Source organism: Rhodnius prolixus, unplaced genomic scaffold (assembly GCF_049639745.1).
Source record: "Rhodnius prolixus isolate KJV_2025 unplaced genomic scaffold, Rpr scaffold_5, whole genome shotgun sequence".
Taxonomy (NCBI): Eukaryota; Metazoa; Arthropoda; class Insecta; order Hemiptera; family Reduviidae; genus Rhodnius; species Rhodnius prolixus.
In genome coordinates this window covers 8,151,808-8,167,890 of record NW_027411624.1, presented here as the reverse complement: position 1 = coordinate 8,167,890, position 16,083 = coordinate 8,151,808, and the positions used below count along the sequence as shown (strand labels likewise).

At 34.1% G+C, this 16,083-nt stretch overlaps 1 protein-coding gene across 11 annotated transcripts in view; it reads left to right on the top strand.

Annotated features, from left to right (window-relative positions):
- Positions 1-16,083, top strand: part of scrib (scribble planar cell polarity protein) — a 149,370-nt gene that overhangs the window by 68,992 nt on the left and 64,295 nt on the right. For all 11 annotated transcript variants that reach the window (XM_074136541.1, XM_074136539.1, XM_074136540.1 and 8 more), the window contains exon 3: positions 15,419-15,497. In XM_074136541.1, coding sequence (XP_073992642.1) covers positions 15,419-15,497 — 79 coding nt within the window. The remainder of the gene's footprint in view (positions 1-15,418; positions 15,498-16,083) is intronic.

Genomic DNA, 16,083 nt, shown 5'->3' with positions numbered 1-16,083 from the left:
TATAGGTGCCGTTAAAAACGTTACTTTTTTTTCTAAATTTGAAGAAAATGAGTGGGGGTAATCCGGAAAGAAACTGTCTAGGATTATCCTAAACAAACACCTTTGGGAGTGGGAATATCTTTAAGGGTATAAGAGTGATTGGTATAACTTTGAAAACATAGTTACGAATGGAAATCTCTTAAATAAGTCTCGAACTGTTTATAGGTTACATAGATAATGTGAAACGAGCGGGTTCTTGTTTCACAGGAAATGCAGCAAAAAAAAAAAATGATGCTCATTGTACCAACAGAACAGTTACCTTTTCAACACGATCCCACCTTTGGAACGTTTGTCCACGATGTTTTTCCAAAACGGGACGCATGTCCTGAAAAACTATACAAGGATGTCCGTTCAGACCTGGGTCCACACACACACTGTGGAGATATTTTCTGAGCCTATTGTGCTTTATAAGGGGGCCTAAGGCTAGATTTAGTCGATAAGGGCTATTCAGAGCCTCATTCGAGGCAAAAAACAAAAAAAACAAAACTTTCAGACAAGTCCTAAAGCTTCTCAAGGGTTGTGAATGAACTCGCCTTCAGGTCGTCCTAAAATTAGTCTACTTTGATTGGGAGCCGAACAGCTATTTAATGAAAACTAAATTATTTTTTTTATAAACTTTTAGAAACGGCCATTAAAAATTTATGAATTATTTAATATTGGATAAAACAATTTGTACGCTCCAATTTATTAGCACTCGCAAGTTTACTAAATAGAATGGCCCTTAGTTCTTAGACACTTACGTTTATTTCAGTTGAATCAGCTTCGTTGTACAGTATAAAAAATAAGAAAATAAATAAAGAATTTCTATCTTATAAAATGGAGTTTTGAAAAAGAAGAGGCGAAAGATGCATAAAATGATTAATTTAAATTTAACTAGATTTCTTATAAAGAAAGTAGGATGCTGATCCCTTCTATTCCTGACCACCATTTCTGGCTATTTATAGCTGAAAATCTTTCATTTATATTCAGGGTTATAATATTCATAAATTTTAATAACTATATTTATTCTATTTAATGTAAAAATAACGTCTAATGATGATAGTTTCGTTTGGAATAACACTATACGAGCATAAGCATTACTAGGTTAATCTGTAATTTCTTAGTGTTTAATCATTTTTTTAATTACTCAAACTGCTGACAGAGGAAGGTTATACGAAGGTTGTTCAACAGGTTATCTAACTGATTATGAAAACTCAATTTTCCTAGGAAATTGAACGGATACTAGTGTTCAGGGGGTAATCCCAACAACTTTTCGAAATAATCCTTCTTGACTTTAAACTCTCGCTTATCCCGGTGATCTGATGCCTTTCAGATTAGTAAGGAACTTCTGGCTAATGTAAAGAACTCTCTGCTGCAGAGAGACTCGATTGTCTGTTCATAATCATTTGGTTGATTGATAGCAACTGGAAATGTTTTCATCAGGAGTTATGGGGAAGGAATTGAGGGATGAATACGTTTAGCCTTGCGATTTGCTGCTCCCAACTTTCGAAGACCTTTTTATTAACTATAAGCAAAGATAATCTCATCTTCGGATCTAGTTTGGCTGGAATTCTTGGGAACGCCTACTTGTATCCTTCTTAATAGCTACTGATGATGTTCCCAGTGCTCTCCAGCTTGTGAAATTTCTTTACATCTTCCATAGAGTCCTGTTTGGTCTAGGATTATAGTTTTTCTTCAGCCGTAATAATTCTAAAATTGAAGATTTTCCTAGATTTTCACTTGTAATAGAGTAGAATAAATTTTTATTACAAATATTCCTAGTATCAATGTACAAAACATTTTAAACTTCATAACAAGTGGGGATATCAAGAAAGGTCAAGGTGTAGGATAAGAATGCTGGGATAAAACTGCAGCTAGCTGTTTGTTGTAAGTTAGAGAAGTATGTGTTTTAGTCTTTTGTATTAAGGAAGGATCTGTAGGAGAATATGTGGCGGCAGAGTGGATTAGGATGACAGTCTAGGATGAAAAAGAGTTTCAGCAGACCATTTTGGATGTAGAGTGTACCAGGGTTAATGGATGCGCAGTCTCTTGGAGTGAATCAATGGGGAGAGTCAGGCGCGAGTCTGAGAAACTTTGTTCTGTGTTGTCCTGGAGTTTCTTGATGTTGCTACTACAAGTCAGGGCTCCAAGGTAGAGCAGGCATAGAGCAACATCAGCATTTTCACTAAAAAATGCCTAAATACTCTTCGGACTTTTGTTTACAATAGTAAAAATTTTAAAAACATAATTTTAATTCACGATAGATGGTGAAACTATAGAATAATTGAGATGGGATTTTAGAGAGAAACCAGAATCTCCTTCTTTTTGCCTTGGTTGCCTCTTAAAATAAATTTTCTTAGAGAAAATTACTGGCAAAACTGGTAAGTTTTGAAAAATGTGGTTAGGTTGGCAGTGCTGAATATCTTTCATTTTATCCTGTCGCAGCATGCATGTTTATTGTACCCTTGGCTGGTTTCGAACTTTCAACCATTATCAGAGATAGACTGATCAGATTTGTTTGGAATGAAGTCGGAATCTGTACCCCAAACTGATTACTCTAACGCTAATGTAGTATGTAATTTCTTAAGGATTCAATAATCCTGTGCTACGACGATTTAAAATCATCAATATTATCCAGAACGATATTATATTACCTAAATTTTCATCATATTCAAGCTTTATATTGTTTGCTATTAATTAATATGGGGATGAGCACGTTTCTCTCCAAATATCTCGGATCTCCTAACAAAATTAGTTGTCTTAGAAATTGAGTAGACCAACACTAACGCAGTGTTTTCATGTTTCCAGACAATTTTTTTTAGAAAAGTGAATTTATCTGGATTCGCAATTGTGGGACCCCATTTATGCTTCTGTAGTTCAATATTAGGACATAATCCTTCAGCATTAGCGCTATCTAATAATGGTTAACATTTTCCAGGGGCACTAATTTTAGATATTTACGCAGAACTAGAACTAAATGGGTCTTCTAAATGGGCTCCCGATACACCATCATTAGCGAGAAAACTAATTTATTTAAAATCTATTTAAGTAATAATGTTAGTGAATATTGACCAAATTTAGTTTTGAAAATGGGAACTTAATCATGTACACAAATTTGTTTTTTAATGTATATTAGAATTTTTTATTGATAAATAATATTTGGTATCCTAAAAGGTAGTTATTTTCGTACTAATAGTTAGTTGGCAGTAGATATATAGTGAGGCAAGATGAAGAAGTAGACTTGAGAGAATAGATTTAATATTAATGAAGACTGGACAGGTAACTTGTTGCACACGAGCACTTGACAAGGCATCCTAAGTACTCTCTGGAACTAAGTTACTATAACTTTTAGTGTCTGACAATTTAAGGCACATTCTCGCCTGGGAAAAAAGACATGAAACGTCAAAAAAAAAAATCGCCTTTCTCCCGAGGCGGAAACATAAGTGAAGTAAACTCCTTGAGTAATCTACCTCTGACAATGAATGGTAGTCCGAAACCTAGTCAGGGATGCAATAAACATGGGAGTGTTACGGTGGATGGAATCCTAGATATTATCCACCATTTTACGGTCCTAACCACTTCTTCTAACTATTGGGTCACAAAGATTCATAGTAAGTAAAGAATCATCTTGTTTCCTGTGGCCATTTTGATCACTTCCTGTGTATATCGCAGGAATATTGAATTTCTCTCTCTCTTACTCCTCTTACTAAGATGTCTTACTAAGATGAAGGTAGTGGTAATATCCACTTTTTTAGCCACCCCCCCTTAGTCCAAAAAAGTGGTTTTTTACAGATACATTTTCCAATTCTCTTTTCTGTGTTTTGTGTACCTTAATTTCAAAAAAAAGGAAGATAATAGATAGCTCAAATTTGATAGTTCGCTTTGACGCCAGCAGAGGAAGTCTCCACAATAGTTTTGGTTAAAATTGGTCTGGCGGAAGTTTCGAATTAATTTTATATATTTTTTTTTAAAGAACTGTCTCACAGCATTTTTTTTTAAGTTAATCTATCACTTTTATTAGATACAATTTTACGGAAAAATTCTATTATATAGGTTATTCAGCTGCCTTGGTATTATTACTGACACAATTAGAGTTGAAAGGGTTAACATTTTTAAATACAAAATTCAACTAAAGTGATGGACGCGTTATCTTTTTCAAGAGACTAAAATATACTTGGAAATAGATCAGGCAGCGTCCGGTTCGGCCTAAATGATATTTTTAATTCTTTTAACAGAATTTTGTTTATTTTAATTTTACATTTTTTTTTTGGTTCAGTATTTTTCCTCTTACGTAATACAAAAAATTTTCTCTTACTTCCGTAAGAAGAAGTAATTAGATGGAAGAGAGAGGTGGTAGGTGTCCGACAGTTCTTTCCATATCTAGTTTTCGTCCTTGTTTTTTTAGCAGAAAAATGGAAAATCAAACCGGAAATACTTACTGAGGTGAGTTGAGAATGTACTTAAAACCGGAAATAGGATTCCAACGTTAATGTTCTACTTTCTGCTAGAGGAAATAATATTCTTTTTTATTAATATAACAAAACTTAAAGTCGAAAAATGAAAAAAATATACTGTTAGCTGCAGAGGCAGTACATTTAAGTTTACATTTAAATGTTAGCTGCCCTATACATGTGAAAGTGTAGAGGTCAACATAAAAAAGATTGTTCTTTTTTTATTATTATTATACTTCCTTTAGAACTTCTACCCGTGATTAATGTCTAGTTTTTATGACTCATAAGTGCACCTTTTTGACCCCCGCTTTAAATGACCTGCTGCACTATTACGTAATCCCGTGTAAAAAAATCTTGCATGGGTCAAGAGAATTATGGTATTTACGACTTTGGCGATGTAATTAAGCTAATCGAATCTTTTTTTTTGATTGTTTTTTTTTTTTAACGGAAACATCAGTTTTTCTTACGTCCGGTCAGCGTAACTCAAACACGTGAAAATGTATTAAACTCAAATTTGATATTTCAAATTGGCGTCATCATTTGGACTGGACTGGGCTCTACCAACGATTATGACTTCTTCCATAAAAGTAATTAATTCCTTCTAAACATAAAATAAGTACTTACATTTGAAGACTACTACTACACGGGAAGAAAGGGTTAAAAGTCCATTTTATAGATTTTTCAGGAGAGCAACTTTAAAGTTTGAAACGTTACATTTTCAGTGTTTTAATAAATATGCTTTTGTAATTTATACAGTTCATTGAATGGACCATTCTTTTTGTATTCCTTAAAAGTATCAAATAAATTTTTTTGAAAATTTGGGGGCCGGCCTCTGTGTCTATTTGTCTGTATGTCCATTTTCCAGTTTCTTAGTATAGCCATCGAATCAGATTGTGAAAATAAGATATAATGTAATTTAGAGATCACATTTCACTATACAAACTCCATGCAACTCTCACGACAAAATTCTATTCATCTGGGAGTCTAGACATCTAGATCATACAGGGTGTTCATGACTAATTGAGTTTCACTAAATAATAATATTGTTTACAAAATTTTCTACTTTTATTTTGAATGAACTTATGTAAATTAGAATATATATATCTTTCATAAATAACTTTCATAAAACCAGTCAAAAAAAAAAATTAATACAGTTTAGAAAATCTACACCTGCAGGACTTCTTCCACTCTTTCTGTCCGCGTTTTGGATGGACTTCGCCAGTTTTCTCAGTGTATACCATACATTCATCTGTCTCTGACTCTGAGACTAAAACCATTACATTCAACTAAGTTGACCCATCTAAAAGTATGATGCCAAAAACTCATTTTCGTCAAAAATTGGACTTAACCCCTTATTTCCGTGTAGTCTTCATTAGTTTTAGCAAACAAAAGTTATTCGCAAAAAAAAAAAAGTGATAAGCACAGCTTTGACCTTTTGAACCGGAAGGAATATTTTACATCGCTAAACACTTCCCCACTAATGTCGAACTTTTCACACTGTTTAAGGCTGTTTTTTTTAAGTAAAAATTACTTTCAGTGTAAGTTAGTATTTTAAGTAATTACTTATTTGTTTATTTTTTACTATAAAAGGGTCGCAAATACGATTGAAATAAATTAACATAAAGCGGATGTTGAGATAAATTTACCCCAATGAATAAAAGCCATTATCTCCAGACGCAGCTTCATAAAATTTTTAAATTCTCATTTGTTTGAAAATGAATTAGCCAATTCTATTTGGTGTACATTATTTCCAAATAATCAGGTGGATAGAAACGTTGATTCATGATATCGTACTATCCAATGACAATATTTACTGGTAGAAAGTAGAATATAACGGTAGGTTAGGGTATAATTTCCTAGTTTACATAGTCAAATGGTAAATAGTGAACGGCGGGTGTTCACTATCCTATTCATCGTTATAAATCTATTTGCACAGCACGATCGACCTGTTTGAATCATGGAAAATTTAATAGAAGCACGACTTAATCCAAAAATCTTAAGAGAGAGAGGAGCTATCTCCAGGTTCTAAGAGATGTTATCCTATACTCCAAGCATTATTGTAATGACGTATTATAACAATACTGTTAGTAAGTTGAGAGTGGGGGGAATATAAACCGTTTTATAATTATCAACAATGGATTGTTGTTATAACCTTCTTTTCCTTTTATAACCTTTAAAAGTTTTTATTGTTTAATTTTCTTTCTCCTCGACTCTTTATTATCCTTCGTTATAGTAATAAGGCATTATTAAACTAGCTACATCTTTATCTACAGGTTATATCTTATTGTGTAGATAATTAATAATATTCACTCTGTTCTCTCTCTTGTCTTCAGTTATGGGTGTACATGATTAATTAAATAAGAAGTCTCGTATCACGCTGGACACCACAATTAGTTCTACAGTGCTCTGGTAATTCTTGTGGAGCGCTGCTTGTTGTGGGTCTCTCCTCCTCCTTCTCCCCCCCAAAAAAGATGGTTCCTGCAATCCAAACGGGGTATTGGGGGAAGTGCATAAACATAAAGCTATTCCAATTTCGGATCTTTTTACATTGTTTTATTTCTTTATTACAAAGTTCAAGTGGTTTTTTTTATTTTGTGTGTCTGCTTGGAAATATGGAACGGGGATGATGGAAGGAAGGTGGCTACTATTTTTCTGGTTGAGGGGGGGGGCTCGAAAGACATTCGAGAGGAGGAGCTTCAGTGGACGGTTTTTGGATCAAAAGGGGGTAATGGAGGATTTTTCGTGGTAATATGTCGTGGTGGAGAGTCTTCAGCAATGAAGAGTCTTGATGTTCCATGTGAGGAGCTCTAGGCGGAAGTTACATCGGCTTAATCGACACTACACTCTGTAGAGGAGGAATTTGTTTAGTTAAGAGTTTATACCATTATCTTCAATTCGTGTATTCATTGGATGGAACCTTACAAGTTGATTAAGATGATCAATTCAAATATTATGAACATTTCGATATTGAATTCAATTCACTTGTCAAATTTATTAATAAATACACAAAAGGTAATAAAGGCACGCCTTGCATTCATACAAAGTACACCTTGGACAGGAAACGTGTAATTTATGATTAAAATTTAGTTTCCTCATATTCCTTGGTTTCTACTTGCTGGGTACAATTGACAATCCCAAATCATCTTCGTTAACTGGGTCTTTAAGCTTTGTGTATCAGTCCGCGTAAACAATTTTTAAGATGTGGTGAACAGAATGGAAATGTTAGGGTTTTTTTAAAAATAACAGCATATGAAAAGAAAACAATTTGTAGAGTTATGAAAGCATGACTAACGATGATTGGTGTGTTTTGTCCATTTTTTGTATTATTTATTTTTTTTTTTAAATGCGAATGGGCAATCCAAGCTATAAATCAGCCAATCCCCTAACTGTAGACAAAGTGGCATCTTAAAGTGAGATGACGTAAGGGGGGGCTATAATTCTGGTAATACAGCAGTGGAGGGAGAGACTCTATCAGCCAAGCGTTAAGACGTAATCCTAGTAGAGAAGAGTGTTCAGTATATTTTGCTCCCTAGAAGTTATCCTGACTGGTGAAGAGATGGGTTCTATTTTTTGGGGGGATAACCTAGAGGGGAGATTCAAGCAGGTTGACTTGGACTAGGGTCTATTTCTTAGATGATAGTACCATTTCTTCAATCCCCACTTCGTCCTTCTGCTGGTACTATCTACCTTGTGGCAGGTTGTGCATATAAGGGCTAACTGTTCTTTAAAATTTTGAGTATCTTCCGGAAGTATACATATCCTTGAGTCTTCCGAGTCCGATTTATGCTTATTATGAAACTGCTCTGATATCCGGTCTTGTCAGTGGTCAACAGAGTACTGCTTACAATTTCCTGTTCTGCAGCCCTTTCAATATCGAAATACTTTCACCTTCTTAGATCTCTCCAATTTTTCGCGAGTCATTTTTTTTTAACGTCCTCTATCTAGTGATTCCACTCTCGAATACTTAACCGGGTCGGGACCATAAATGCATCATTACTCCATCCATCTTTCGCACCGTATTTCCGTACCGCCCGCGGTATACCTTTGTAGATGAGGAGTATTGCATTTTCTTTTGATTTAAAGCCTCCGAAGCATAAGCAGTTTTTTGAACGTGAAAATTATTATCACCATCCATTATCCATTCGTGAAATCCATTATCACCCGTACCCTTCTATATCCAAAATTATCTGCTGAAACTCTTCTTTTCAGCCTATATTGTCATCTTAATCCATTCTGCCGCGACATAGCCTCCTACAGATCCTTCTATTTCCTACAGGCTTAAAGACTAAAACACATCCTTCGCTAACTTTCTACATTAGCTGCAGGTTTTTCCTTTCTTTTTCCATGCATTCTTATCCTTAATCTTACACCTTAATCTTTCTTGTTATCCCCACTTGTTATGAAGGTTAAAATGTTTTGTACATTGATACTTCTTATATTTATTTACATATTTAGAGTAAACCAAACTTTCCTTTATTTTGAAATAATAAATAATAAAGGTTTCCTTTATTAGCGCTCAAGCAAAATATTAAATTTCAACTTCCCACCAATATTGTGTTCCGGAATTACGGTAGATAATGACGCATACAAACACACCTCCTTTATTATTTAGTGGGACTTCAAATGAATTTCTTCATCGGAAATCTCTTGGACAAGTAATAGAAGAAGAGTATTATTAAAACATAAAAGAACTGACAAAAGTAATTCTTTACACCTGTCAAAGAATATATCTATATTTGTTGTTCTTAACAAGAATTGATGATTTCTTTCTGTTATATATTGCGGACACAATATCGATGCAAATATCAATATAGCCTGGGGCCAGAGGAAGGTTAGACGTTGTAGAGCCAGTCAGAGGGGGTGGGGAACATTAGCGGATGATTGTACACAGTTCAGGGGAGCGGAAATCATCCCGGACACCCAGACTGTTTATGCTACATTTAATATTTACCTAAATATAACCTCCTTCTATAATCAGGGTTTAGCACCATTTTCACTGGCTTCACATTATTTTATTATTATCCATCTTAATATTTTATAAAAATATATTGGAAGACACTCTCGTGACTTTTCTTTACTAAAATTCTCGAGTTTTATTTTTTTGGGGGGGCAAAGTATTGCGTATTTTCAAGAACCCAGAATTTTAGCCACAAATTACAATTAAATTGGGTGGTTTAATATCCAGAAATGGTAGTTCAGAAAGAAACCGGAAACCGGAAGGAAGTTTTCCTCAGAATATTGGTCATATTGTGGAGAATACTAGTAACAGACTATCGTTTGGGTATTTTTGTTAGTATCTGTGATTTTATTCATCTTAATACGCATATTATCAGGCTTGCTGGACCCAGCATGTCCAAATCTTTATACCAGACTTATTAACCAGTTAAACGTGGAATTTAGTTTTAACCCCCCCCCCCCCATAGTGTACGGAATTAAAATCAGGCAATGACGTGTGTACACGTCGAACGCAGGACAAAACAACCAAAAATTTACCATAGTCGTAATACGTAGTTTACTGTAATCACTTTTTCTGCAATCTCTCTGGGGGCTTGAGATTACAGAGGAGCATTCTGTGCTCATTCCAAAATCTTGCACCGCTTCTTCACGTATGCATTGCTCTAGTTATAACTAGGTAGGGACGCAAGAGCTTTTACAAGGAAGAAAAGATCTTTTGAATTCTGTGCAAAATTAAATCATGCTCGTACTGAGGTCCTGAATCTCTATCCAAAAGCTAAAAACGGGCATTGCACAAGGGTTGAGAGCTTCTATTTGTGTGCGTAATTCCCCCAATCTCTAATGCGGAGACCAAACATGTAACAACCACTTATCATTTGGCCGGCTCCTACCGCAGTTCTATTTAGTAAGATAAAGGAAAGGGCTGAAGCCCTCAAACCATATATTTTTGGGGGGAAATTATAATTGCTCGATGTGTGGACCTTAAAGAAGTCGAAGATGTTTTCCACTTCTTGGGACGTTGTAGAAAACTCTTAAAATGATAAGATTGAGGTTCTATGGTGCGCAGTACTTATTGGAGGATGAAATGTTGCGTTACATATTTGAATGGTGCAAATTGGGCGGTGTTGGCTGGCTTTATAAGAGACGCTCTAGCCTATCGTTCCTTTTTAGTTAGCCAATTCAATTATTAAATGGTACATGGATTAATGATAGTGTAAAATAAGAATATAATTTTAAAGAGGAAAGATTCATTTACTTTTTTATTATTTTGATTTTATTGTGCTTTTTATTGTTTACACATTGTTATTGTTCACTGTTTTCAATTGAATTTAAATGATATATTTTGACACTTGTAATTAGCACTCCTGACAGGCAGCCAATGGCTATGTCAGCTATTACTTTTGGAAAATATTCTTTTTCTTTGTTAATTATTAATGGATAAAATAAAAAAGCTTATCTATCTATCCCAATCTCTAATGCGGAGACCAAACATGTACCAACCACTTATCATTTGGCTGACTCCTATCGCAGTTCTATTGGTAAGATAAAGGAAACATCCCACCAAATAATACTCTTATTTGTACTTTACTAAAATTTCGAGTTTTTATAGTTAATGGCAATTTTATATTTTTCACAACGAGTATAGACGTCGAACGCACCGTCATAGAGATTTGGTTTGACGTGTATTCACGTCAAACTCGCTTAACTGGTTAAGGTAACCTCTCTGATGATAATTGAAAGTCCGAAAAACCGATTAGTTATACCATAAAGTTGTGTACCCTTAAACTGATAACATCAAAGATATTATCTAAACACTGCGGACTTTTATCACATTACATTTACCTTGATAACAACTTGCTTTTATCTAAATTATCTTTCATTTAACTTTCCTCAATTACTTGATTAACCATGATTGAATGAGGTTTATAATTAACTGCAGGTGGCTGAGATAAAAGACGCTATATTTCTTCCAGAAGAAATGAAATATCACCTTTTGAATTGTGCTGCACATAGAGAGAACTCAACTAATTAAAATACTCAACCTTCAATTCTCTCTCTCTGTGTCCGTGGGTTACTTTTTCTTTTCATAAAAATTTATCACCGCCGTGTGGTGACACACTAAAATGGAATGCAGCTCAATAATCGTAAATATATTGTATAAAGGTGGCCGGTCTAAAAATAGAATTAATTTATTGCAGCAAAAATGGAATGCAACTTTATATTAAATGTCTACTTTTCAATTAGTGCACAAAATAAATATTGCATTTCTTTTTTTCTTATGAATTAAGGCGCGTCAATATCTAAGGTTATTGGCGCCCAGAGCTTTTTTTCTTTTTTCAGTGCACTGCCAGCCTTCGGTCATCGTTCGACTTTAAGTAGCTCCTAGTTAGAGAAAATCTAAGGGCCAGCAGCTGAACTCGAACCCGGGATCTTCGCGTGGGAATCCAATAAATTTGATTTGAACAGCTAATCTTATAATTCCTTCAGAATTGGAATTTAAAATTTAATTAAACTATACCTTAGTTTTAAAATTTGTTATTTCCATAATTGCAGTAGAAAGAGTAATGGTGTTACATTTAGATTTTTGAGGTATATTTTTGTTTGCATTTTTAGTTATCTCAGTTGAAACGCATTCAGAGAGGATTATAGGTCTAGGCAAACTTTATAATTAAAATCCTACATTAATACATACGAAATTAATACAATTTAAATCCTATATTAATTATATATCTATCAGTAAATTTACTTAAGTCAAAATACAATTTTTAATTTAAAAATAATTCGATTATATTTACATTAAAAACAATAATTGTTTTACTGTTAATAACAATCTATTGGATACAGAGTAGATTGTATTAAATGAGTCGAGTAGAGACAGAGACCGCCCGCTGTTGTAATGGCCGATGTTTTCTTTCTCTTCTGTAGTAATAATGTGGAGCGGTTTTACAGGATAATGGAATTTCTCACTTAACGACCTGCCGTTTGGGTCACCCGCCGGACATGTAGCTTTGCCTAGTAGGTAGAATGCATACATACGTACACACAAACCAATAAATGTGCACATATTACATGTACATGTATGTATGTCGTATCTGTATACCCAAAGCACTCTTTAGTTATCAACGGGGACAGATATCCGGTCAATAATGGTGGACACTCTCACTGTTGAAACCGATTTATTATAGCTAGCACCCAAGTTAATGGATGTTGTTGCTAGGGTAGCACTATCTAGACTTCATTAGGGAAAAGGTTTACTCAAGCAAGCCGTGTGTGGAACCTCACTACAAACTCATTCTACAATAAAATTAACTTAAGCACATCCCCAAAGCCTACCAGTTGTTCCGTATCGTTGCATTTTTCAGCTACAAAAGAATTAGAATATTATTTATTGTCAACCCTTGTATAGATTTCTCAACCAGCCAGTTTGGTTGGATCAACAAAATTATTTAAGATACTTTATTTTAAAGTGACACGTGTTAAGTAAACCTGTAACCAACAGTGTTGCCAACACGCTCTGTAGCAAGAAAATAAAATAAACAACTACAAAAACATTAGATAGCATTAACAAACACATACACACACACACACACACACACACACACACACACACACACACACACACACACACACACACACAAACCTAATTGTAAAAAAGAAATCTATTAGGACCTCCCAAGACCTCTCTCAGTTGAATTTGCTTTAAGCTTAGAATTTAGAACTTAGAAAAAAAGACTGTACCAACACAAATTTGTTACATAGCGCTGAAAATCATCACATTTCAATTTCCAAAACAAAAAAAAAATACTAAAATTAGTGGTTAATACCAAAAAAAAGGGAATTACCAAAAATGGTTTATATATCAAAGACAGAAAACAGTTTAAATTTCAAAACAGATATCTGATACTGAGTTAACCTCAAAGAGACATATGGTATAAACCATATTACAATTGTTGTTAAGGTAAATAATGGTTGTGAACTATTTTTAAAATCATCAAATTAATGTAAATTGTAAACTATTTCCGCAAAATATGTTCCGCAGCCCTGAAGTTGTCCTAGTCCTTTGGGTTCAAAGCTATAGAAATAATAATTTTAATAATAAAACACATACACCAGACAAAGTGTGAATACAATAAGTACAATACAGGATGTAAAAGCTGACCGGCATAGCCGACGTACTCCGCAAACGTAAGGACACAGGAAGAGGGAGAAATCGGCCAGTGCTGGCAATCTCGGGAATTTTAGTTGCTAGTAAGGCCTGGGTTAGGAGATCACGAGGCCAACGTCGTTTTAGACGTCGTCGTGGGATTATCAGGATGGGATGGTGAGGAAAGAGTTTGAGCTGTTGGATTGGGATGGCAGGATAGGCTAATAATAAAATAAAATATATGATTGAAATTAGCAGTAATCTTTCTTCCTTTAAGAAGCAAATAGTTGAAAATAATATTAGAATGTCTTCGAAAATTACTTTTAAAGGAATTATTAGAGTTTATCTTGAAAGCTTCTAAAAACTATGTTCATTCGGACAAAGTTCAAAACTAAGAGATAGTTAAGCCTGACGTAAGTTATGACTAAATTTGTTTGTCATTAGGATATTACGGAAAAAAATCACTTTTATGACGTCTCACTTCTGGCGAACTGATATCTATTCTCCCCGGAAATTAGGAGACATTTCTTATTCATAAAGTTTTTAGAAGCGTATATTGTACTGAAATAATAATTGAAGGGGATATCCGTATCTACTCTCTGAAAGAAAATATCCACTACTTCCTCCGGAAACTACGAAAGTATCTGGGAAAAACGTTTCAGATAAAAGTAATACGGACTGCCGTTCAACTAATTTTCTACGATTTGTAATTTTATTTACATAATAAAATTTTTTTTAAAATAATTTAAGTGATTAGGACGTATATATCACTAAATAGCACATTAGTGGCCACCTTTGCTCATATACAAATGCCCTAAAATGAATTTTTCTGCGGATTTTCTCGAAATGGTTGTATTAAAAGTTATATTTAATTCTAACTCATCTGACAAACGTGGAAATGCGTGTAGAAATCTGTGAAATAACATTTTTCTTCAGGGAAAACTGTGGCCCCTGAAAGCTGCCCCTAAAAGGAATAAGTTCAAAACCAAATATTATTATGTGAATGTAGTTAGTTTATTAAGATCAAAGAAAATCATAGAGACAACTTTTCTTAAATTAAACGGGCCTTTAAAAAAACATAGTATTTCCAATGAAATTGTATAGATTATTGAAAATTATCTTTGTATTGGCCGTAAGCGAAAATTACGATATAAGGTCTCTCAATATAATTTTTAAGTTTGTGCTTCATTAAATTCAGCCATTCATTAAAATCAGCCATTCATTAAAATTGAAAACTTTTTTCGACAATTTATCAAAGTATTTATCATCTTTGCAAATACTTCCGGCGATATAAAGTTTAACCCGTTATTCTATTGATGACCTATCAATTTAAATTAAATAATAAAAATCTAAAAAGGGCAAAAAAAATCATAGGAACAAAAAAAAGAGGAAGCGAGATCGATAAATGACCGATTTAGCTTCAAAATAGACTGGAAACACGCACATGCCATTTCCTCACCTAGAGTGCGGATGTTTACCGATAAATTGGAAACCAATTTGGAGAATTATCCTACTTAATTGTAGCTACAGCAATTTAATGGCAGAACTGTTGGATATCTCTTCATTGATTTCTTAATTTGGTTAGATAAACACATGTTCCGGATTATTGTTCTTCTACTTCCGCTCTAAAAAAACGAAATGGTAACTGTAACCTCAGGCATTAATACGTAGCATGCAAGTAACTAAAACCAGGAGACTGCAATTATTATGAAGGAATCTCTTTTTTATGGCCAATTATTTAATCTGGTGCATCTGATAATATTCAGCAAGACTTAGAATTATGCAGTTAATTTCTTGTTTCAAAAATATTTTCCACCTTAATAATATATTTTAAATTTTTTGTTTACAGATATTCCCGACATTCCGGAGAACATTAAAAACCTGCGAGCTTTACAAGTTGCGGATTTCAGCAGCAATCCAATTCCGAGGTATTTTTTTTTTTTTAATTTAAACTTAGAGGAGTTCATTGGGCTCGAGCTTCAGAAGAGTCTGTATCATTTACAAACAGTATTTGGAGTTTGTCTTTCCTTTCCAAGATTATTTGTAGAGTGTTTTATGGAAACTTGAATATTGAGCGATAAATTAATTTTCATTAATAGGGTTTCCCTTCCATAGTAAAAGGAATCTGTAGGACAGCCTAGGCTAGGTAATCTGGGCCAGAAACGCTAAATACTTTGGTGGCATTTTTTAACCAAGGCACATATGGAATTTCATCCTGAAATTGTGTTGCTCACAAGTTCAAAAAATCAGAATGAACGGTAGCGTGATTTCTGTCAACCATATTATTATTAAAGTTGTAGAACAATGATCGTGCTATCTGGCCATATTGGATAGAGCCCTTTTTGGAATGAGTAAACAGCGGGGAAAAAATGACTGGAATTAAGCTCCATTTTCTATTCCTCAACAGAATTACTCCTTTTAAGTAAAATCTTTGAGCTTTACCCAAGAGTCGCTCTCCAGCATTAAGAGTCTGATTAAAAGGACAGGTCTGGAGGTTGAGCTTTAAAGTGAGGG